At 44.6% G+C, this 26309-nt stretch overlaps 1 protein-coding gene across 1 annotated transcript in view; it reads right to left on the bottom strand.

Annotated features, from left to right (window-relative positions):
- Positions 1-26309, bottom strand: part of CDH23 (cadherin related 23) — a 996630-nt gene that overhangs the window by 643693 nt on the left and 326628 nt on the right. The window contains exon 7 of the mRNA XM_066601617.1: positions 13699-13827. Within this exon, the coding sequence (XP_066457714.1) occupies positions 13699-13827 (129 nt within the window). The remainder of the gene's footprint in view (positions 1-13698; positions 13828-26309) is intronic.

Genomic DNA, 26309 nt, shown 5'->3' with positions numbered 1-26309 from the left:
TTCTATTCCACACTGCTTTGTTCAGTAACTCCCAGGTGGTAGCTCAGCTCATGTAGCCCTACCTGGGCACCCCAGCCACCCTCCTAGGTAGGCGTCTTGGTACTAAAGAGGTGGAAGGAGAGAAACACCATTATAGTGCAGAGAGTTCCATAGCAATGTTAAGGAGTTGTTACATTTATGGCTCATTCACATGGGCATATGCAGATTTGGTCTGTGAGATATATAGCATTTTAATGGACTGAAAATATGCATATGCACCGTGTATTTAGACCTTCTTGCATTTTTTTTGCATGCGTATTCACAGCGTTTTTCATGTGCGCAAAAAAATGCAAGAAGCTCCGATAGATTTCTCCTGCCTTCATGCATAAATATGCTGTGAATATGCATGTATCATGTGTAGTAATCACTGTGTATTTTTTATGAATCCCTTTGACTCTAATGGGATATTTGACTTTAATGGTCCGTAACATGGACCAAAATAGGACATGTGAAATACATATGTCTGAATATCCCAGTGCAAATCAGTGGGGTTTAAGATGTCTATATTACGTGTTTAAAAATATGCTCATAATATGGAGAGCAAATCCGCCTGAAGGCGGCTTTCACATGGGCAATTTTTTCATCAGTTTTTTTGTGAGCCAAAACCAAGAGTGGAACGTACAGAGAGAAAGTATAATGAAAGAATTTACATTTCTTCTGTATTTTGGACCCAATCCTGGTTTTGGCTCACAAAAAATGATTTTAAAAAATCACCTGTGTGAATGTGGCCTAATGCTAATATGGCCCTTGGTGAAAATGAATTTGACACCCCTGCCCTACGCACTCTGACATTGTCTAACCAGCGATGACACTACAGAGACATACCATATTGACAAGGGGAATGTTAATGCTCACTGACATATCTTTCCTTGAGGAATAAAAGGACTTGCACAATTTAGAGTTCTAAGAAGAGATGCTCCAGAACTGTTATTTTATAGAGAATGCAAGTACTTACTAAAATAGACTTTTCGGAGAACTGACAGGTTCCCTTTAAATTTGGAAGTTCATTGCAATTGGACTGAATTTGGGCGGCTCTCTAAAAGGTTAGACCTGTACTTGCATATAAACTGGACCAAATATCTGTGCTTCCACACACAAATTTCTGAACTAGCTAATTCATCTTACAGATATTAAAATTGCCAAGAGTTTACATTTTATAAAAATGATATTTTGTTAGGAATCAGTCCTCATATTTCTCATTCTCTTTTACGATATGCCTAAAAAAAAATCTTCCTATTTCAGACACTGTTTAGATGCTACAATATTGTAGAAATGCAGACAGATTTTAAACAACGTCACATGTCTTTTCTGGTGGACGGTACAGATTATATTCTGATTAATTGGTCATTTACATACATCAATTTCAATTTATATTGATTGGAGAATAAATTGCGTATATAAAGACACCTGAGATTGTGTTCACACATAACGGATTTTCCACTGCAGAGAACTCGTGTCATAGTCTGCAAGGTTGGTAGAGGCAGAGCCAATCAGCCAACCAGGGCAAAACAAAGCAAGGAGTACAAAATACTAGGACCTAGGGCAATAGGCGCTATCCAGCCGAAATCAGTAGCTTAGGTAGCAGAGCCACCGCTTAGAACACAGGAATTTGCAGATTCTAATCCTGACAGCCATGGTTAAACTATGGAGACAAAAGGAGATAAACAGAGAAGATAAAGGGGAAGTATTCTGTATTTTTCAACAATATCCTTAGGTCTGGACTAAATGGTTTAACTACACTCATTATAAAAAAATGAAACACCTAGAAGGAGTTATCAGAATAGAATAAAACTTTCTCTGTGGGATTGTAAGATTGATAAAAGCGATAACAATATCAGAGAAAAAGGATTATTTATTGTGGAAAACTGTCCCTCATACTACTACTAGGGGTGACCAACTGTCATATGTGATGGCCCCCCCAGATCATCACACCAGCAGTGGAGGCAGTGTGCTGCTCCACAGCAAAGGCAGGATTGAGACGCTCCCCCCGAGGTCTCCAGACATGAGAACAGGCATCATCTGGGGCCAAGCTACACTGTATTCGTAGCTGAAGACCACCTGCTTCTACTCCATAACAGTCCAGTTTTGTAGTTTACAAAACCACTGCAAACAGAGATGACGGTAGATGGGTGTCAAAGGCAGTATACATAATGGGCACCGTGAGACCAAATATCTTTCAGCCAAGAGCTTGGAAATGGTTCCAACAGACACAGGAGCTTGTAACAATAGTGCCAACTGGTCTCTGGATGATGGACAACAAAACAGTTGAAGCTGCTTGTGCTTGCCATACTGGTGGTTTGTCGAGGGCATCTTGGACCTGGTCGCCTTGTGTACATGCCCTCACACATCCACTGGTCCCAACACCTCACAACAGTCTAGACAGAACGGTCCAGATGGTGGCAATCAATTCAACCATCCAGCTTCTTGAATTCCAGTAATGTGCCCCCTCTCAAACTCTGTTAACTGGAAAAAATCTCTTTGCTCGTGTAATAGAGGCATGTATAGTGGTCTACACAAGCAGAAAAGAGGTCCACTACACACAAGGAGCCTCTGAGAGCCTTTTAATAGGCTAATGATCAAACCACTTCTAGAGTTTTAAGTGTCAAAATGGTTCATCTAAGCATGGCACAACTCTATTAATTTACATATCTGCTGTATCAGATGTAACAAAGCAAAAGCAAAACAACAACTCTTTCTATGGGCTAGATTTTTTTTTACAAAGAGTATATATCAAATCTTTAGAGGCTGCTTGATAAACCTGCCACCAAATTTGTATATTTAACCCCATACAGTTACATCATGGAGATTCAGAGTTTGTATGGAGTGGGATCAGGGGTCTTTAAGACGTTAATTGCTGGGAGGAGATCACTCAAGATCCAAGCATCTCTGATAAAATAATGGAGAGATGTGAACAAATGTGAATCTTCCTTCTTTTAAACTTATACACAGGGCTATATAAAGTTTCAACATATTGCTGAATTACCTCCCAAGAATCCTGAGCAATTTACAACCTGTAACTTGCTTATGGCATGGATTATGGCATGGTTTGCAGGTTCACATTTATTGGGAGAGGGTTATCTCATATATTGATAACTACTGGTCCATAAAACTAGTTGAACAACCTCAAACCTTGCTACAGTATTCCAGGGGACTGGTGATAAGCTACTGTGGGTGATTCACATTGTGCTATTGATCAAGGAAAGATGCATTCTCAATCAGTAGTTCTCTTCAGAGATGCCCTCTCTCAATGTTCACTTATCAATCATAACTTTAGCTAAATGTTGATAGGACTGAAGCCAAAAGACGAAGAAAGAGAAGCAGAAATGTTTTTTTTACCAAATGGAAAATGTTTATTGTTTTGCATCTCTCTAGACAGGAGATAACAGAACTAATGAAACCTTTCCAACTGACCGAGTGGTACATTGTGGAGATCCTCAAGGGCATGCTGAAAGGGCTGAAAATAATAATACACAATACACAGGAAAATAAAAACAAAAAGATTGGCCAGCAGCTCATGAAGTGTAAAATAAGCTTGCAATACGTTTAAACAAAACTGTTATTAGCTAGTAAGACATTTGTGGCTGAAATCCTAAGATTTAAGACAAATCCTAAGATCCTAGACCTAGACGAATAAGCCTAAGCTAAAGATGGTACTGTTGCTATTTTGAGTGCTGTTTTGTTTCCTTTTCTATTTGTTTTATTTGATTTTAACTTGATTTATATTTAATAAATATGCAGCCCTGTCAGAATCAGCAAAGCTGTCTGACAGGGCTGCATCCTCTCACCCTTCTTGTTTAGGCCTCCTTCCCACGAACGGATTTCCGCCGCGTAATTTGCGGCGAAAATCCGCTGCGTTGCCCGCAGCTATTAGGTTCTATTGAACCTAATAGCTCAGGGCACACAGTGCGGAATTCCACCGCGGAATTCCGCACCGTGAAATCCCCCGTCCTCACCCGCGGCATGCTCTATTTGCCGCGGGTGTACGCGCTGACGGCTTCCATTGCAGTCAATGGAAGCCGTCCGTTCACGCTATCTCCCGCTGTAACACAGCGGAAGGTAGCGTGAAAACGCTTTCCCGCCTACCGCCGCCGCGTCATATGACACGGCCGGCGCGTCACATGACATGGCCGGCCGCGTCATGTGACGCGGTGGGCGTGTCATGTGATGCGGCGGTGGTGGGCGGGGAGGCGTCATGCGGGAGCAAAGATGCCGGATACGCTGGTAAGTATGGGGTCTCTGGGGGGCGCCATGACGGGCTTCGCCACGGAATATTCCGCGGCGGAGCCCGTCACGCTCATGTGCAGCCGGCCTTAACCTGTATACAAAAGTGATCATGCATAAAATGGATGTAGACTAATTGGAAATCAGGGTGATAATACGTGGAAGAAACGTTTCTGACACAACTCTGCTTGCAGAAATAGAAACAGGTCTGAAGCAGCTGAAATTGAAGATTAAAACTGAAAGTGAAAAAAAAGGACCTCTACCTGAATTTAAAGACAAAAATTATGACAACTGCAAAAAATGGCCAAATTCAAATCATAATTAGAGATGAGCGAACACCAAAATGTTCGGGTGTTCGTTATTCGGAACGAACTTCCCGCGATGTTCGAGGGTTCGTTTCGAACAACGAACCCCATTGAAGTCAATGGGCGACCAGAGCATTTTTGTATTTCGCCGATGCTCGCTAAGGTTTTCATGTGTGAAAATCTGGGCAATTCAAGAAAGTGATGGGAACGACACAGCAACGGATAGGGCAGGCGAGGGGCTACATGTTGGGCTGCATCTCAAGTTCACAGGTCCCACTATTAAGCCACAATAGCGGCAAGAGTGCCCCCCCCCCCCCCCTCCCAACAACTTTTACTTCTGAAAAGCCCTCATTAGCATGGCATACCTTTGCTAAGCACCACACTAGCTACAACAAAGCACAATCACTGCCTGGATGACACTCCGCTGCCACTTCTCCTGGGTTACATGCTGACCAACCGCCCCCCCTCCCCCCCACAGCGCACACCAAAGTGTCCCTGCGCAGCCTTCAGCTGCCCTCATGCCACACCACGCTCATGTCTATTTAGAAGTGCGTCTGCCATGACGAGGGACCGCAGGCACACACTGCAGAGGTTGGCACGGCTAGGCAGCGACCCTCTTTAAAAGTGGCGGAGCGATAGCCCACAATGCTGTACAGAAGCAATGAGAAATAGAATCCTGTGCCACCGCCATCAGGAGCTGCACACGTGGGCATAGCAATGGGGAACCTATGTGCCACACACTATTCATTCTGTCAAGGTGTCTGCATGCCCCAGTCAGACCGCGGTTTTTAATTCATAGACACAGGCAGGTACAACTCCCTATTGTGAAGTCCCTGTCGACCCACAGCATGGGTGGCTCCCTGGAACCCACCGGCGGTACACAGAAATATCCCATTGCATTGCCCAACACAGCTGAGGTAGTAATGTCGTGCTTAATGCAGGTGGGCTTCGGCCCACACTGCATGCCCCAGTCTGACTGGGGTTCTTTATAAGTGTACAGATGTAGTAAAAACTCTGTGTGCACCTACAGCATGGGTGGGTGCCAGGAAGCCACCGGCGGTACACAGAAATATCCCATTGCATTGCCCAACACAGCTGAGGTAGTAATGTCGTGCTTAACCCTTTCCAATCCAATTTGTATATGGTTTTCCTAGGGGGCTTACTCTTTTTCTGCCGTTATACAACGGCGCTATATGCTGGCTAAAGCCAGTACTGCATGAGCTGACACGTAGGATAGGCTCCGACAGCAGAGAGGCTGGCAATATACAGTAAGAGAACCCCGACGGACGTCTACCAACAACGGAGCTGTACAGCCTTAAACCCTAATGTCTTCACAGGTCAGACAGTGGACTGGAAAGGGTTAATGCAGGTGGGCTTCGGCCCACACTGCATGCCCCAGTCAGACTGGGTTTCTTTATAAGTGGAAACAGATGCATTTATAATTCCCTGTGGACCCACAGCATGGGTGGGTGCCAGGAAGCCACCGGCGGTACATAGAAATATCCCATTGCATTGCCCAACACAGCTGAGGTAGTAATGTCGCGCTTAATGCAGGTGGGCTAAAAATTAATTTGATTACACTGTAGGCGAGGGCCCACAAAAATTGCTGTATCAACAGTACTAATGTACATCAGAAAAATTGGCCATGGCCAGCCAAGAGGGCAGGTGAAACCCATTAATCGCTTTGGTTAATGTGGCTTAAGTGGTAACTAGGCCTGGAGGCAGCCCAGTGTAACGAAAAATTGGTTCAAGTTAAAGTTCCAACGCTTTTAAGCGCATTGAAACTTATAAAAATTGTTCAGAAAAATTATTTGAGTGAGCCTTGTGGCCCTAAGAAAAATTGCCCGTTCAGCGTGATTACGTGAGGTTTCAGGAGGAGGAGCAGGAGGAGGAGGAGGAGGAATATTAGACACAGATTGATGAAGCAGAAATGTCCCCGTTTTGGATGGTGAGAGAGAATGTAGCTTCCATCCGCGGGTGCAGCCTACGTATTGCTTACGTATCGCTGCTGTCCGCTGGTGGAGAACAGAAGTCTGGGGAAATCCAGCCTTTGTTCATCTTGATGAGTGTTAGCCTGTCGGCACTGTCGGTTGACAGGCGGGTACGCTTATCTGTGATGATTCCCCCAGCCGCACTAAACACCCTCTCCGACAGGACGCTAGCCGCAGGACAAGCAAGCACCTCCAGGGCATACAGCGCTAGTTCAGGCCACGTGTCCAGCTTCGACACCCAGTAGTTGTAGGGGGCAGAGGCGTCACCAAGGATGGTCGTGCGATCGGCTACGTACTCCCTCACCATCCTTTTACAGTGCTCCCGCCGACTCAGCCTTGACTGGGGAGCGGTGACACAGTCTTGGTGGGGAGCCATAAAGCTGGCCAGGCCCTTAAAGACTGTTGCACTGCCTGGGATGTACATGCTGCTCGATCTCCGCACCTCCCCTGCTACCTTGCCCTCGGTACTGCGCCTTCTGCCACTAGCGCTGTCGGCTGGGAATTTTACTATCAGCTTGTCCGCAAGGGTCCTGTGGTATAGCAACACTCTCGAACCCCTTTCCTCTTCGGGAATCAGAGTGGGCAGGTTCTCCTTATACCGTGGATCGAGCAGTGTGTACACCCAGTAATCCGTCGTGGCCAGAATGCGTGCAACGCGAGGGTCACGAGAAAGGCATCCTAACATGAAGTCAGCCATGTGTGCCAGGGTACCTGTACGCAACACATGGCTGTCTTCACTAGGAAGATCACTTTCAGGATCCTCCTCCTCCTCCTCAGGCCATACACGCTGAAAGGATGACAGGCAATCAGCCGGTGTACCGTCAGCAGCGGGCCAAGCTGTCTCTTCCCCCTCCTCCTCATCCTCCTCATGCTCCTCCTCCTCCTCCTGTATGCACTGAGAAATAGGCAGGAGGGTGCCCTGACTATCCAGCGGCATACTGTCTTCCCCCGCCCCCGTTTCCGAGCGCAAAGCAGCTGCCTTTATGGTTTGCAGGGAATTTCTCAAGATGCATAGCAGAGGAATGGTGACGCTAATGATTGTAGCATCGCCGCTCACCACCTGGGTAGACTCCTCAAAATTACCAAGGACATGGCAGATGTCTGCCAACCAGGCCCACTCTTCTGAAAGGAATTGAGGAGGCTGACTCCCACTGCGCCGCCCATGTTGGAGTTGGTATTCGACTATAGCTCTACGCTGTTCATAGAGCCTGGCCAACATGTGGAGCGTAGAGTTCCACCGTGTGGGCACGTCGCACAGCAGTCGGTGCACTGGCAGCTTAAAGTGATGTTGCAGGGTGCGCAGGGTGGCAGCGTCCGTGTGGGACTTGCGGAAATGTGCGCAGAGCCGGCGCGCCTTTACGAGCAGGTCTGACAAGCGTGGGTAGCTTTTCAGAAAGCGCTGAACCACCAAATTAAAGACGTGGGCCAGGCATGGCACGTGCGTGAGGCTGCCGAGCTGCAGAGCCGCCACTAGGTTACGGCCGTTGTCACACACGACCATGCCCGGTTGGAGGCTCAGCGGCGCAAGCCAGCGGTCGGTCTGCTGTGTCAGACCCTGCAGCAGTTCGTGGGCCGTGTGCCTCTTATCGCCTAAGCTGAGTAGTTTCAGCACCGCCTGCTGACGCTTGCCCACCGCTGTGCTGCCACACCGCGCGACACCGACTGCTGGCGACATGCTGCTGCTAACACATCTTGATTGCGAGACAGAGGAGGAGGAGGAGGAGGAGGGTGCTTTAGTGGAGGAAGCATACACCTCCGCAGATACCACCACCGAGCTGGGGCCCGCAATTCGGGGGGTGGGTAGGACGTGAGCGGTCCCGGGCTCTGACTCTGTCCCAGCCTCCACTAAATTCACCCAATGTGCCGTCAGGGAGATGTAGTGGCCCTGCCCGCCTGTGCTTGTCCACGTGTCCGTAGTTAAGTGGACCTTGGCAGTAACCGCGTTGGTGAGGGCGCGTACAATGTTGCGGGAGACGTGGTCGTGCAGGGCTGGGACGGCACATCGGGAAAAGTAGTGGCGACTGGGAACTGAGTAGCGCGGGGCCGCCGCCTCCATGATACTTTTGAAGGACTCCGTTTCCACAACCCTATACGGCAGCATCTCAAGGCTGATGAATTTTGCTATGCGGACGGTTAACGTTTGAGCGTGCGGGTGCGTGGCGGCGTACTTGCGCTTGCGCTCCAACAGTTGCGCAAGCGACGGCTGGACGGTGCGCTGAACTACACTGCTGGATGGGGCCGAGGACAGCGGAGGTGAGGGTGTGGGTGCAGGCCAGGAGACGGTAGTGCCTGTGTCCTGAGAGGGGGGTTGCATCTCAGTGGCAGGTTGGGGCACAGGGGGAGAGGCAGGGGTGCAAACCGGAGGCGCTGAACGGCCTTCGTTCCACCTTGTGGGGTGCTTGGCCATCATATGTCTGCGCATGGTGGTGGTGGTGAGGCTGTTGGTGTTGGCTCCCCGGCTGAGCTTTGCGCGACAAAGGTTGCACACCACTGTTCGTCGGTCGTCAGGCGTCTCTGTGAAAAACTGCCAGACCTTAGAGCACCTCGGCCTCTGCAGGGTGGCATGGCGCGAGGGGGCGCTTTGGGAAACAGTTGGTGGATTATTCGGTCTGGCCCTGCCTCTACCCCTGGCCACCGCACTGCCTCTTGCAACCTGCCCTGCTGATGCCCTTGACTCCCCCTCTGAAGACCTGTCCTCCTGAGTAAGCGTTGCACACCAGGTGGGGTCAGTCACCTCATCGTCCTGCTGCTCTTCCTCCGAATCCTCTGTGCGCTGCTCCCTCGGACTTACTGCCCTTACTACTACCTCACTGCAAGACAACTGTGTCTGATCGTCATCGTCCTCCTCACCCACAGAAAGTTGTTGAGACAGTTGGCGGAAGTCCCCAGCCTCTTCCCTCGGACCCCGGGAACTTTCGAATGGTTGGGCATCAGTGACGATAAACTCCTCTGGTGGGAGAGGAACCGCTGCTGCCCAATCTAAGCAGGGGCCCGAGAACAGTTCCTGGGAGTGTTCCCGCTCCTGAGCAGGTGTCATTGTAGTGGAGTGAGGAGGCTGGGAGGAAGGAGGAGCAGCAGACAGAGGATTCGGATTTGCAGCAGTGGACGGCGCAGTACTGCGGGTTGACGATAGGTTGCTCGAAGCACTTTCTGCCATCCAGGACAGGACCTGCTCACACTGCTCATTTTCTAATAACCGTCTCCCGCGTGGACCCATTAATTGGGCGATGAATGTGGGGACGCCAGAAACGTGCCTCTCTCCTAATCGCGCAGCAGTCGGCTGCGACACACCTGGATCAGGAGCTCGGCCTGTGCCCACACCCTGACTTGGCCCTCCGCGTCCTCGGCCGCGTCCACGTCCTCTAGGCCTACCCCTACCCCTCAGCATGCTGTATTACCAGTGATTTGATTTCACAGGCAGCTAATAAATTGGCGCAAGACTGCAGGCCAAATATAATTTTTTCCCTTTTTTGAAAACGAAAGGCCCCACTGCCTCTAGTGAATGTATAGTCTAAGTTTAATAACTGTGCTGTTTTCCTGCTAATGTGTCACAGAACGTGAGGGTAGCAGAGTTATTAACTCTGGCAGAGCAGGTATTTTTTTTCCCAATTAAGGAAAGCAAATGGCGAAGCCAGCAGTAAACCGTAGCTGGGTGCGTCTGATTTTTAAAGGTTGCACACGCAGCCGACACGTGTCCACCGCCCTTAGGACGGACAGAGGCAGGACAAATAGAAATATTTTCCGTTTTTTTGCACCAAAAGGCAGCACTGCGTATATTCAATGAACATGAGAAGTTTAATAACTGTGCTGTTTTCCTGCTAATGTGTCACAGAACGTGAGGGTAGCAGAGTTATTAACTCTGGCAGAGCAGGTATTTTTTTTCCCAATTAAGGAAAGCAAATGGCGAAGCCAGCAGTAAACCGTAGCTGGGTGCGTCTGATTTTTAAAGGTTGCACACGCAGCCGACACGTGTCCACCGCCCTTAGGACGGACAGAGGCAGGACAAATAGAAATATTTTCCGTTTTTTTGCACCAAAAGGCAGCACTGCGAATATTCAATGAATAATAACTGTGTTGTGGCCCTGCCTACACAATTCTTTCCCTGCAGTATCAATGGAGGGTGCAATGCTCTGCAGAGGCGATTTTGAGAAGTAAAAAAAAATGCAGCACAGCTAACAGCAGCCAGCACAGTACTGCACACGGTTAAATATGGCCCTAGAAAGGACCGTTGAGGTTCTTGAAGGCTACACTCACTCCTAACACTCTCCCTGCCTATGCAGCACTTCTGTCCCTAATGCCGGGTGCAACGCTCTGCAGAGGCGATTTTGAGGAAAAAAAAATTGCCACTGCTAACAGCAGCCAACACACAGCTATCAGTGGCCCTAATAAGGACCTTTGGGGGGTCTTGAAGCCTACACTAACTACCAATTCTTTCCCTACAGCAGCTCCGGTACAAACAGCACTGTCCCTCATCTAACTCACACGGCATCTGAGGCGAGCCGCGGGAGGGGCCGACTTTTATATTCGGCGGACACCTGATCTTCCCAGCCACTCACTGCAGGGGGGTGGTATAGGGCTTGAACGTCACAGGGGGAAGTTGTAATGCCTTCCCTGTCTTTCAATTGGCCAGAAAAGCGCGCTAACGTCTCAGGGAAGGAAGTGAAAGTAACCCGAACACCGCATGGTGTTCGTTACGAATAACGAACATCACGAACACCCTAATATTCGCACGAATATCAAGCTCGGAAGAACACGTTCGCTCATCTCTAATCATAATCGAAAATGAGGTCATAGAATGCGTGCGAGACTTCATCTTCCTTGGTTCAAAAATTAACCAGGCTGCAGAATCTATGCCAGACATAAAGCGTAGGATACATTGGGGCGGGCATGATGCTGAATATGGACAAAATCTGGAAAAGTAGGGATATCAACTAAACGCAGGATAGTGCAAACCACTGTTTTCCCCATAGCCATGTATGGATGTGAAAGATGGACTGTGAAAAAAGCTGATAAAAGGAGGATTGATGCATTTGAGTTGTGGTGCTGGCGAAAGCTGCTGCGTATACCCTGGATGGCGAGAGTAACAAACAGAGAAGTCCTAAATCATATAAGACCCTATATATCACTGGAGGGGAAGATGGCCGGCTCAGACTCATGGAGGACAAGATGGCCAGACTCAGACTCACGTATTTTGGCCTAGAAAAATCTATAATGCTTGGAAAGATCAGCGGCAAAAGAAGAGCCGGCCACCAAAGGACACGATGGCTGATACTGTCAAAGCTGATACTGGTATGGATATCATACAACTGAAAGAAGCAGCGCAAAACCGAAAAACATGGAGGGAGCTCGCGGACTGTTGTGAACGACTAAACGGCTAACAACAACAAATTTCATATTATGTATATACTCCTTGTCATACCTTCTTTTGTGTTGAAAAGCACAAATTCTTGCAAAGTCACATTGTCATACACTATGCCAAGTTGCTCTATTTGTACTGCATTGTGATATCCTCTACACTGTGCCATTTTTATGATCTTTTCTTTTGAAAAACTAAATTAAAATGTTGCCAAATGGAAAGAAATGACTAGAAATACAGTAACATTCCTGGAAACACTGGGACACTACACCCAGTACACACCACAGAGGAGCAGTGTATGGATTGTATTTTTTAGTAGGCAGAGAGGGCAGCCACTTTCACCTTCTGATTCTTCACCATATATTTTCATTCTGAAGTACAGATGGAAACTACCATAGAGAGGCTCCAATGTGATTTACCATTTTTATACTTCTCCAGTGAAGCCATTTAAAGGGAGTGGCAGAAATGTATCAAAACGTCCGAAACCAAACAAATAACCCATTCCTGTACTTTTATTTTAGTGTAATATACTAATTTGCAAAATAACTATAAATTAAAAAAAACACAAAACATTTTATTTTAGCTTTTTACCCCTAATAAAACTAAAAAATGGATAAAAAGTCAGCGAAGAAACATTAAAAAAATAGCCCTATATGTCATGGAAAGAGTGCAGCAAAAATAATTTTGGCAGCTGAAAAAAAAATAGGGCAGTAAAACCGCCACATGGGTAAAATCACTAAAAAGTGTCTGGTCCTTTAGGACCAAAAGTGCCTGGTCCATAAGGGGTTAAATAAAAGTGACTTGTGGGGCAAGGGTGCAGCCACTGTGCCTAGAGGCATTTATATATGCACAACAGAAACTGTCAAAAATCTACTCCAATTGGTGGCTAGTGTAAATTTCCATGTAGGCACACAGATTACATCACAGAATGGGGCAAGGGTCTGAAAAGTTAAAACATAACTTTTAATAATTCATTAGAAGGAGAATAAATGAAAATGAGCTCAATCTATTAAAACCCTATTCTGGTGTACCCTAATAAAAGGAGTTTTTGGCCTAAAAAGGACAACCCTGTGTTCCACCTCCTAAAGAGTCCTATAAGACCCTTTCTATCTATAGGAATAGGAGGAGACATAGAACCAAAAGATAAAATATCCTAAACCTCCAAATTTCCTCTTATAGAACAAGAAATTGAAAAAATCTCCCAAAAGGCAACATACAAAAGAGAATGACAATGATGTTTTGGATAGGTGCATCGTGAACTAGTGGGATTATATTCAGACCAGCGTCTTGAATGCTAGACTAAATAAACTTCTTCTAGTTTTCCAGTGAACCCATTTTGCGTGCAGAATCTCTTGAAATATTCTACTTGAAATTTCCTGCCACAACCACCATTATTCTAGGTGTCTACTGATTCATTAGAGTCTACTTTTTATCATTTCCAAACTTTGAGAGCTGCATAAATTTTTTTCCAATAAATTCCAATAATTAAAAATATCACTGCCAATGGCCCTATGTACCCACATACTAATACAAAGACACACAAGGACAGGTATAAACACCACTTCCCAGCAGAATGCAGATAGCAGATTGCTATATGGAGGAGCATTGCACAAGTGCAAGATAGTGATGAACAACCCACTCACTTGCCTACCACACATTGGAGGGACGGTTGCTAAGTATTATACTTGCACATAGATAAGGGTTGAGTTGATTTTTCCCTTTTCAGAGATTTTCATAATTACTAATATAGATTATATAAGTCAATTAGACAGCAATGTATACTTACCGGAGGTGAGTTTTCATATATGTTAGTGCTATACGGCAAATTGACGAAAATTGGGTCCATATCTTGAATATCAGTGATTGTAATAGCGAGGTTGGCTAATGTTGAGAGAGGTTTTGTTTTGTCTTGATCCTAACAATAAAGGATAAAAAGAGAAATGTGAAATGTAGACATCATTTATTTTCCCATTGGAACCTCTACTCATCCATTTGTTGCGACCCTCCGTGTCTGGACAAACAAAGATGGCCACACCAGTTTCTTTGACTATCTGATGTACACTGTGCATTAGTATGCATTAGTATGCATCATTAGTCTAAGACACTATACAGCTGCTTTGATTAAACAATGCCGTCCACATGAGCAGTGCCGGCCAATCAGAGCAGCATGTGGTGTCTTAGACTACCGATATATACGTTGCCCAATGTATATCAGGTAGTCAGAGAAGCAGTGTGGCTATCTTTGTTTCTCCAGGCCTGGATGGTCACTTATCTACCATCATTAGCTTCGGCATCCTGAAAATGTGCTGCATTCACTACATACAGACATTTTCATGGAGAAACTATTTCACAGCATACCTGTTACTTTGTGAAATAGTTACAGATTTTCACTCTTTGTAATGCAAAGTGTGAAACCCTCAGTAAATACAGCTATGCAGCAAAATAAGCATATTTTCTGTAAAATCCTTTGTGGATTATTCCGATGTTGTGGAAATTATCCACTTTCCAAAACGTCTGAATTTACCCAAAAACTAATTAAAATTGGCCATTTTGTTACATTCACACACAGCAATGATTTGTGGACACATTCAGAATTAGCAATCTTTCAAGCTGTAGCACGGCACATAAACTTAGCCTTAGACCTCCTCCGATTGGGAGATTTTGCACCTGGTTTTGTGTACAGAAATACGGCCACGGGAACCGCAACCATTAATACCCATAAGTTTCAATAGGTTCACTCACTTTGGTCGATTTTGAAGGAGCTCTTGAAGGGGTTTTCTATTCCTCAGATTAGCTCATCAGTATAAGATTGGCAGGGGTCTGACAGCCTTGACCCCTCTCATTCAGCTGATGTGAAGGGGCTGTGGCCAGCTGGAAGACTCAAAACTAAGTCTGTTGTGCAGTGGCCTGGAATGGTACTGCAACTCTCTACCATTCACTTCAGTGGGAGACAAGTGCAGGACCATTCTTGGCCACTGCATAATGGGCAGAATTTTGAGTCTTTTGACAGGCCACAGCCCTGTTACATCCACTGATCAGTGGGCATCCCAGGCAGCGGAACATCACTAATCTATTGCTGATGACTATCCTAAGGATAGGTGATTGATTTTATAGGACTGTAAAGCCCCTTTAATATTTGACCCTATGTTTAGCATCTTGTGGGTGATCATGATCTTATTGCTGATCTTAATCATATTGCTAGACATCCACCAATTTAATTGACAAGATGCTGTTCATCTCTATGTCCATGTTATAATACAATGCTTCCAGCATTCGCATGGATTGAGCCAATCTGATAGTAGGGAAAGGCAAAGCAAATAGAGTTACTCGAAGACCTAATGTCATTGACATAGAGCACAGCAGAAACGTTTTAAAACCAAAATCATCATTGAGCAATTAAGTCCAAATATATTTCCATAATTACATTATAGCAATTTACTGATATTGAATAAACATAAATGGAAAGATTCGCCGTCTACTGTGAGCAAAATGTTTTAGCCTTTTCTCAAATCCGCAGTTGCTTTGCCAATAATGCAAAAGCCAAGACTCATGTGAACTAATAGGTTAATCTTCACAGCTCTGCAAAATTAATAGAAGTTCAATGAACTAGATGTATCATCTATTGTTAATGGAAATATCTTGTCATCCTAACGTCTATTCTCCTCCACCAAGCAATGTCAGTAAATACACATTGCAAGTTGCCATATGATGAGTATAAATACCGCTATGCTCTGATGGGAGATTGCCTTTAATATCTGTGTTGGTGTGTCAAGTAATGACAGTAAATTTGTGTTCTGTATTTCTATTTAATCACAGGTTCCAGCTGAACTGAGAATCTGTTCCAGACACAGACAATCACTTGTAGCAACCAGTGCTTGCTAGTAGACCCAGTCAAGAGAAGACATTTACTAGCATCAGCTCTCCATCTACTGATGGTTTTGGCAAGAACATAAATGTACTTCTAGCAAAATGTACTCTATTTTATCATAATCAGATCGTTTAGATTCCTGACTTTTGATACATTTAGTTTTTTTTGTGCTGTATTTGAATGCCTGCTAGAAAAATATATGAGATTTTTTAATATTAGCACATAAGGCAATTATGCTATACAACTAATAAGATTACAGCATTAGGGCTTATTCACACAAGTATATATCGGCCGCCATTTTCACGGCCAGCCAATATACTCTACGATCTGATGCATTGGCCAGAAAATATAGCGCTGGGCGCTTTTACGCCAGGCAGGAAAGATAGTCTTGGAACTATCTTTGTGCATGAAATACGTCAGCCGCTGCATAGGCTCCTTTGGGAGGTGGGAGGGAGCTTAGCAGTGTGACTGCTAAACTCCCTTCCCCTTCTTTCCTCCGCTCTGGCTGTTTGCAATGGGAGGTAGCGGAGTGTGGGCAGAGCTAAGCTCCGCCCCTCCCATTACTGGCTGCAGACAAGGTGCGGGAAGGGTGCTTAGCCCTGCCCCCATCCCCCCGACTCCAATTGTAAACAGCCAGAGGGAAGAAGAGAGAGGAGGTGAGCTGGCAAGGGGGAGGGAAGGGGAGATAACGGCATTGCGGCCTTGGTGTATATGCACTGGGCCTGTGCTGTCTGAACAGGCGCACAAATCTAACGTTTCACGAGTTTTTACAGCGCTGTCGGGCGCACATAAAAACGCCTATGCTCGTGGGAAAGAAACCTTAAAGGGATTGCCCAGGATGAAATTAAAAAACAAAGGCAACCGATAATAGGTCATCAATATAAGATTGTCGGGAGTCTGACACCCTAGACACCCCGTTATTCAGCTGATGTCAAGGAGCTGTGGCCAGCTGGAAGACTCCAAACTACGGTATGTCCATTTTGCAGTGGCAAATGGTACTGCACCTTCCTCCCACTGAAGTGAATGGTAGAGAGCTGCATTACCATATCCCCCTACCGTTCAGTGTCACCTCTCAGTTACAGAAATTCTGTGGTCATGTGTTTTTCATCCTTCACATAACTGCTCAGCCAATCACTGGCCTCAGTGGGAATCTGTGCATGAATGGCAATGATTGGCTGAGTGGTAATGTAAACGAGGAATGGCAAGTGACAGCTGCAGCAATTTTCTGAATTACAGTAGCGGGGATCGGCGAGGTGTCACTGGACCGGGAGCCATTTAAAAAGTGGACATATATTTTTTTCTCTAATTTTTACCATTATTAGCTGTTTGTTTTTTTAATCATGGTAAACCACTTCAATGCAAAGACAGAGGAAGTTTTTTTACTTAAGACATACCTCAAGTGATCCACTTAAAAACCTTTCAGGATATGCAGCTTAGAGTACAAATTCAATTTTTTAATTTAGAGTTAAAAAAAAAATGTTTTATGTATTTTGGTGTCTTTATTTCAGTACCTTGCATGCAGTATATTCCATTTTTTTCAATATGGTACAGAGTAGGAGGAGACTTTAATTACTGCAAGCATTGGAAGCAGCTTGAGTGTATGTAGAGAAAACCTTCTAGTTAATAAAGTGCTGTGATTACAGCAGCCTGGGCCCTGAGTCAAGCAGTGAGTCAGAATGTACGAACGGAAGGGGAAGGAGTGGCAAGTGCAGTGTGAGCCAGAAGGTTTATTGAAACATTGTGTGGCCTGTAGCTCCATTGTATCGGTAATTTAGTAGATAATGATCCAAGATAATTTAGTGAATTAGAATTTAGAAAAATATACAGTGGAACTGCTTTAACCCCTTCAGTGGCAGGTTTATTATCACCATGTAATGCCTCACAGGACAGGTGTTTTAAATAAGAGTCAACAATGTAATTTAATCTTGCAAGTATTTATTATGGAATGCAACAATCACGTTGCAACATTTTTTTGTAATGAAAGAATACATTAACACAATTTTGGAAAATAATTTCCAAATTTTGGAGGAAGGAGATTTTCCAGGCGTGCCACTAAAGGGGTTAAAGGTTAGAAGGATTATCTGATTGGTGGGAGTGTGCTGCTCAGGATCTCCACCAATAAGCTTATTGAAGTGGTCATGGAGCTAGTGTGAGCGCTGTAATCGCTTGATTGTTTATATTTGAACACAAACCTGTTTGTACTCAGAACACAGAATTATTTATAGCAGCCATTTTCAGTACTACAGGCTTGTTCAATTCACTTTAATAGGACTGTAGTACTTAAAATGGCCACTCTAAATAATACAGTGCAAGCAGTTTGTTAAGTACTGTTCACACAAGAACACAGATACTCAGACGTAACACGGAAATCTGCGAACTGGGCTTGTGGACAGACATAACACATACACAGAGGAGGGGCCCAAGCAACACACATACCATCCATCTGAAATGTGTATATTCTGTTACGTCATTCCTACTCACGAACTAGCGGAACTCGAAAGCGGCGGACATAACTCATGGACAGACATAACACACTGACTGACAAACACCCAAAACCCAACCTAGCATAAACAGATGAAAATAGATACAATGCAAGGTATTGGTTCATATTTTGGCCAAGATACTTAAAGGGGTTGTCCCGCGAAAGCAAGTGGGGGTATACACTTCTGTATGGTCATATTAATGCACTTTGTAATATACATTGTGCATTAAATATGAGCCAAACAGAAGTTATTCACTTCCCTGCTCCGTTGCTAGCGTCCTCGTTTCCATGGTGCCGTCTAATTTCAGCGTCTAATCTCCCGATTAGACGCGCTTGCGCAGTCCGGTCTTCTCCCTTCTGAATGGGGCCGCTCGTGCCGGAGAGCTGCTCCTCGTAGCTCCGCCCCGTCACGTGTGCCGATTTCAGCCAATCAGGAGGCTGGAATCGGCAATGGAACGCACAGAGCCCATGGTGCACCATGGGAGAAGACCTGCGGTCCACCGTGGGTGAAGATCCCGGTGGCCATCTTCGCAAGGTAAGTAAGAAGTCACCGGAGCGCGGGGATTCGGGTAAGTACTATCCGTTTTTTTTTTAAACCCCTGCATCGGGTTTGTCTCGCGCCGAACGGGGGGGCTATTGAAAAAAAAAAACCCGCGGGACAACCCCTTTAAGTCTGCAAGCCCACTTCAAGGGTCCTCATTGTCTCATGGGTCCCTACTCTAACAAGACAACTTCCATATGAAACCTGCCTGCATGCGCGGCGATCAGCCCAGCAGGGACGGCCCTGCGCTGGAACCTAGGAACCTACCTAGACAACAAATGAAACACAGCAGCACTAGAAGCAACTCACACCAACACACCAGGGATTTGCATACAACACCGAACACCATGCGCCCTGAACAGGACTGTCTGCACCTCATGTCTGACACCCTGCACAGACACACAGGAACATGACACTGTTTACACTGAACACAATGAACAAACAGAGGAAAGCCCAGAAGCCTCTAGTAGAGAAGCTGGTATATATGAGCAGCAGACTGGTGGTTATTGCCCAGCCATCTCAATCAACCTGACCAGTGGGGCTGTGCTGCTGGAAACCTATGTAGAACAACAGATCCCAGCTGCACACGCTAACACAGGATGAGAATAAGGTTGATTTTTCTACAATGTAACTGCCCTTCAAATATTTATAAAGGGCTGTCACAGTGTAGAAGGATCAGCATTATTCTCATTTGTAGGAATATCCTGAGGATAGGCCATACATTTTAAAAGGTTGGATAATACTTTTAACCTTTAAAGCACAGCTGTTGCACTACATGTTTCTCTAATTCACTGACACACAGTTGCTGGGATCAGTATTTGGCAAATTACAGATACAGTAAAGCTGTAGACCACACACATTTCTATAAACCTGCTAGCTCACATTGCACTTGCCACTTCTTCCCCTCCCCTATTTGTACACTTTTACTCACTGCTTGACTCAGAGCCCAGGCTGCTGTAATTACAGCCCTTTATTAACCAGAAAGTTTTCTCTATCCTGAGGATAGTCCATCAAACATAGTATATTAGGCTGGGAAAAGACATTTGTCCATCTAGTGGAGCCTACTACCTCCACTCCAATGCTGATTCAGAGGAAAACAAAAAGCCTCAATGAGATAGAAGCCAATTTTACTAATTTAAGGGAATAAAATTCTTTCCTGATTCCAATCCAGCAATTGGAAAAATCCCCCAATCACGGACGCTTCTGAAGTAATCAGTGACTATAACATGTAATATTGCAACAGTCAAGAAAGGCGTTCACACCCCTCTTGAACACTTTTATTGGATTCACCATTACCACATCCTCAGGCAGAGAGTTCCATAGTCTCACTGCTCTTACAGTAAAGAATCCCCATCTACGTTGGTGTAGAAACCTTCTTTACTTTAGACGTAGAGGGTGCCATTAGACTTACTAGACTTTGTAACAGTCACAGTCCTGGGTATAAATAGATGATGGAGAGATCTCTATATTGTGCCCTGATATATCTATGCATAGTTATTAGAGCACCCCCTTGTTACAGTCCTAGGTATAAATAGATGATGGGAGAGATCTCTATATTGTTCCCTGATATATCTATGCATAGTTATTAGAGCGCCCTCTTGTTACAGTCCTGGGTATAAATAGATGATGGGAGAGATCTCTATATTGTTCCCTGATATATCTATGCATAGTTATTAGAGCACCCCCTTGTTACAGTCCTGGGTTTAAATAGATGATGGGAGACATATCTGTATTGTCCCTTGATATATCTATACATAGTTATTAGAGCGCCCCCTTGTTACAGTCCTGGGTTTAAATAGATGATGGGGGAGATCTCTGTATTGTCCACTGATACATTTATACATAGTTATTAGAGCACCCCCTTGTTACAGTCCTGGGTATAAATAGATGATGGGAGAGATCTCTGTATTGTCCACTGATATATTTATACATAGTTATTGGAGAGCCCCCTTGTTACAGTCCTGAGTATAAATAGATGATGGGAGAGATCTCTGTATTGTCCACTGATATATCTATACAAAGTTATTAGAGCGTCCCTTTGTTACAGTCCTGGGTATAAATAGATGATGGGAGACATCTCTGTATTGTCCCCTGATATATTTATATATAGCTATTAGAGCGTCCCCTTGTTACAGTCCTGGGTATAAATAGATGATGGGAGACATCTCTGTATTGTCCCCTGATATATCTATACATTGTCATTAGGTCAACCCTTAGACATAATTTTGCTAAACTAAATAACCCTAATTTTGATAACCTCTCAGGATATTGTAGCCCATCCATTCCATTTATTACTTTAGTTGCCCGGCTTTGTATCCGCTCAAACCCTAATATGTCCTGCTTGAGTACCGGAGCCCAAAACTGCACACCATATTCCATGTGTGGTCTGACCAGTGACTTGTAAAGAGGAAGAATAATGTTCTTGTCATGTGCCCCTAGACCTCTTTTGATGCACGACATGATACTATTTGCCTTGGCAGCAGCTGCCTGATACTGAAGCTTACTGTTAATGAAAATCTCCAGTCCTTTTCCATATCAGTGTTCCCCAGTGGTTTGTCATTTAGTGTGTAATGGTGACATGTATTTCCTCTGCACATGTGCAGACCCTTACATTTATATGTGTTAAACCTCATTTGACACTTTTCTGCCCCCAACGTATCCAGATCCTCTTGCAACTGCGTTCTGTCCTCTCTAGTATTAATTTACATAGTTTTGTATCATCTGTAAAATGTTGATATTTCAGTGTGCAATCCTTCTACCAAATCAATAATAAATATTTTAAAAACGAATAGGGTCCAGTACTGACCGCTGTGGTACCCCACTGGTAACAGTGACCCCTCCAATACTGCCCCTGTGGTACCCCACTAGTAATGGTGACCTATCAGAATACGTACCATAAATAACCACCCTTTGCTTTTTATCACTGGGCCAGTTACTAACCCACTTACACACATTCCTGCTCAGACCAAGCATTCCACTGTATAGACCAACTTTTATACAGTGCAATATCAAGTGCTTTGGGAAAGTCCAGATATACAACATCTAATGACTCTTCCCATTCAGAAGTGAATGGCTGCTGTTTGCACTGAATGGCTCATCGTTAATCTTTCTGCATGCAGAAATTGAACAACTGAACAATTCTTGTTCAGTCGTTCGTTCTCTGATTCATTTACACATTCAAATTTTCATGGGATTGCGGGAATTTGACTGATTTTCAATGATAATAATCTTGTGTTAAAGGGGCCATTAGACTTACTGGCCTGTAGTTTCCAGGTTCACTTTTTGACCGCTTTTTGAATATTCGTACCACATTGGCTATGTTGCAATCCAGTGGAACAGACCCGGGCACTATAGAGTCCCTAAATAACAGAACAATAAAGAACAACGGTTTGTCTATCACATTTGTGTATTTTAATCTTTTTAAGGTGGCTCTGCACTTCATCCTGGGATATGCCCCTTTTACATGGAACAATTTTTGTTTTAAATGAGCGCACGAGTGAGTGATGTCATGGTTAGTTGCTCGTGCTCATGCAGAATGTTTAGATAAGCAGATCATCACTGAGAATCGCTCACTTCTCGTTCGCTTCATTCCTATGTGAAAAACTGAGCAGGGAGTGTTTAGACGTAACAAGAAGTGAGTGAACCAGCGATGATTTTTCTGAACGCCAAAACTGGTTGACAAATAAAAAATGAATGAAAAGTGCACAATGGTTTCGTGTTTGAGCGACAATCGTTATGTGTAAATGGTCCATAAGAGTGGTGACATTTATTGGAAAGTTTACTTTATCACTCTGAATCTCATTTGACATTGTATTTTCCTCTGGGAATATATTGGAGAAAAAAAAATATTTAATAGATTTGTTTTCTCCTCATCACCCTCTACAATTTTACCTACATTATTTATTAAAGAGCCAACACTTTCCGTATTAATCATTTTACTATTTATATAATTGAAGAACAGTATTACTGTTTTACTCTCTATGGCAATAAGTCTCTCTGTCCCCTTCTTTGTGTCTTTTATGTGTTTTTTACTTAATTACATTCTTTCCTTATAGGCTTTTAGAGCTTCTTTGCTGCCTTCTTATTTTAGAAGTTTAAGGCCGGTCTCACATCGATGGGTCGAATTCTGCACGTGGTAGCCTGCAGCAGAATCCGTCTCTGTGTCCTGGCCGGCGACTCCCTGTACCTTTGCCCTTTTTGCTGGCACTGCGGATCACTCTAACAATATTCACTTTATAAATGTATTATGTTCACTGGAAGTGAGCGAAAAGGCTTCTACTTACTTTTACTTCTCTGGTACCATTCTTCATCAACAAGCATGGCATCGGTGCTATTATATCCTACACACTTATGCAGTACCGAGTTCATTAAACAGTACAAGAAGCATATAATGGCTTTTACTACTTAGCAGTAGTTGTTCTTTCTAGTGACCAAGAGCTTTAATGGATCTGTGACATTGTGGACAGAATCCTACTTATTATGGCTATGCGGAGGCACATTCTGATGGGCTGATACAGAGGCTGTTCTGTAGTACTACATCCACTACGGCAAGACTTTGAAATTGCAGCCAAAGCTGATTATGGGGATTAATGCTCATTTAAACGGTATTCAATAACACAGCATGAACATTATCTCACAATAACCCCAAGGCTTTGCAGTTTGTGACCACGCTGGATGTTTCTTTTCTGATCTCTGATTTCCCTGCTACGATGTTATTACCGGTAGACTACGCAGTGAAATTTCAGCAGATTATTTTTTATTTAATCTGCATGCACAATTGTACTTAAAAAAATCATAAGAGCAGTGAGTAAAGTTTACAAGTAGTCTGGTTTATTGTATTGAAAGGCTAAAGTACAAATAATTACTAAGGGAAATCTACCTATGGAGCGCAGAGTTAACAGTGCCTTCACCAATACATTTGGCAGTTCTAAACCCGGTCAATGGGAACCCATTAGGGAAACAAGAGGTAAACCAGACTGCCCAATTTGCTAACATGCACCAGGTGTTTCTTACGTGTATAGCAGAGAGAATATTTACTGAGGCCGTGGCACATTTAGTACTGTTCTGCCGTGTCTCCATGGTGTTTTTGAGGTGCATGATAATTGCACTCAAAACTGCATGCATTTTACTGCAACACCGCGAAGTTTTGTGATGCAGTTTGCAGCCCAGTGGCTTCTACAGGTGAGGTACATGATTTCAATGTGTTTCGCCAGTAGAAGTCTCTTAGGTGAAAACTGTATTGCAAACCTACGCATATGGTTTTTATTGAGAATTCTGGAGTGCAATTAATCCTTTGGCAACATATATGTACTTTGCAGCTTCCAAGGTCTTATGACAACCTGCCACAGTGACCGAGTAAAGATAGCTGCTGTCCTTGATAGCAGACCATCCTTACTAATTGAAACCAGGGAAATATCCATCCCCTGCATAGGTGATAGTCCTGAATGGTTGTTTAATTCTGACCGGCAAATCCCTGCCTTTATTGGTCATAGATGGAGAATAAGGGTAGAAACAGGGCACTGGGGGGATGGCAACCAAAATCGGGGGACCAAATTAATTTTACAAGTGTCGTGCAATGGAAACACTGCCCCCCCCCCCTTCCCATTTCAAACAGCTCCATACAGGGGATAAGGAGTTTGGGGGTATTGAAATAAGGCTATGAAGGCACAGAACTGAGGGACCATGGATCCTTCAATAAGGCATCATGGGGAAAAAGCTGCCCCTGCTCGACATCGATTGCTAAAATTGTTTAGTCACTTCTGACAGGCAAATAATTGCTTTTCTCTTCTTTCTACCAATAGATGTTGCCACAGGGTACAGTGTATGAGTCAACTTGTGCTCCTGGGACCTGTGGATCTGTTGGGTTTCCAGGAGCACACTGCTGCAGGTGTGGTTGATTTGACTGGCTGATGGTGAGCAGTTCTCAAGCCAGCCAATCACCATTGGTCTTGTGCCTTTTTACTAAAAGGTGCTGGTGATTTATCTATTATCCAATTGGTGATGTGTGTCATGCATGCTGCTAGTTTGAGTTGCTGCCTGCATCTGTTGGGTTTCCAGGAGCACACTGCTGCAGGTGTGGTTGATTTGACTGGCTGATGGTGAGGAGTTCTCAAGCCAGCCAATCACCATTGGTCTTGTGCCTTTTTACTAAAAGGTGCTGGTGATTTATCTATTATCCAATTGGTGATGTGTGTCATGCATGCTGCTAGTTTGAGTTGCTGCCTGCACCTTCCCTAAACCAGATGTGGAACATACAGAGAGAAAGTATAATGAAAAAATGTGCACTTCTGCCATATTTTTGACCCGTTGCTGGTTTTGGGTTCCAAAATAACGATGAAAAACAAGCGAATAACCCTTAAGGCCGGATTCTGGCCACATTTCGGTCTACGCTCTGCCTTTTTCATCCAAGAGTTCTATTTGAATAGCCAAAAATGCTATAAAAATGTAGAGGGTCTGGACACCTGATCTCCATGTTTGCATGTCCTGCAGGCTCCATCTCCCTTCCTTTTTATCAGGTGTGGCTTCCACACATCTGATGTCCTGTATGTTGTCAGCTGAGTGATATCTGACAACATGTTTCTTTTTACATCAGATTTGTGTCTGATGCTCTTGCACCTTTCTCATTGTGTAAACATTTGAACTAGCTCCTGTTTTACCTATGCATGCATGAGGTTCTGAATGGGGTTTCCTTCTGTCTACGGTGAGCAGACTTCTGGTAGGAACGAGGTCCTGCTCAGTGTATGTCTGAAGGAGTGAACTATACTTCGTGTGAACAAGGTCCTGTTCAGTGTATGTCTGAAGGTGTGGACTACACTTGCTGTGAACATGGTCCTGTTCTGTGTATGTGTGAAGGTGTGGACGACACTTCGTGTGAACGAGGTCCTGCTCAGGGCATATCTGAAGATGTGGACTACACTTGGTGTGAACAGGGTCCTGTTCAGTGTATGTCTGAAGGTGTGGATGACACTTCATGTGAAGGAGGTCCTGCTCAGGGCATATCTGAAGGTGTGGACTACACTTGGAGTGAACAAAGTCCTGTTCGCTGTATGTCTGAAGGTACGGACTACACTTGGTGTGAACAAGGTCCTGTTCAGTGTATTTCTGAAGGTGTGGACGACACTTCGTGTGAACAAGGTCCTTCTCAGGGCATATCTGAAGATGTGGACTACACTTGGTGCGAACAGGGTCCTGTTCAGTGTATGTCTGAAGGTGTGGACAACACTTCGTGTGAACGAGGTCCTGCTCAGGGCATATCTGAAGAAGATGTGGACTACACTTGGTGTGAGCAGGGTTCTGTTCAGTGTATGTCTGAAGGTGTGGACGACACTTGGTGCGAACAAGGTCTTGTTCAGTGTATGTTAGAAGGAGTGGACAACACTTCATGTGAACGAGGTCCTGCTCAGGGCATATCTGAAGGTGTGAACTACACTAGGAGTGAACAAAGTCCTGTTCAGTGTATGTTAAAAGATGTGAACTACACTTGGTGCGAACAAGGTCCTGTTCAGT

This window comes from Eleutherodactylus coqui, chromosome 4, assembly GCF_035609145.1.
Source record: "Eleutherodactylus coqui strain aEleCoq1 chromosome 4, aEleCoq1.hap1, whole genome shotgun sequence".
Taxonomy (NCBI): Eukaryota; Metazoa; Chordata; class Amphibia; order Anura; family Eleutherodactylidae; genus Eleutherodactylus; species Eleutherodactylus coqui.
The sequence above is the reverse complement of the archived record's forward strand: the minus strand, read 5'-3'. Positions and strand labels throughout refer to the sequence as shown.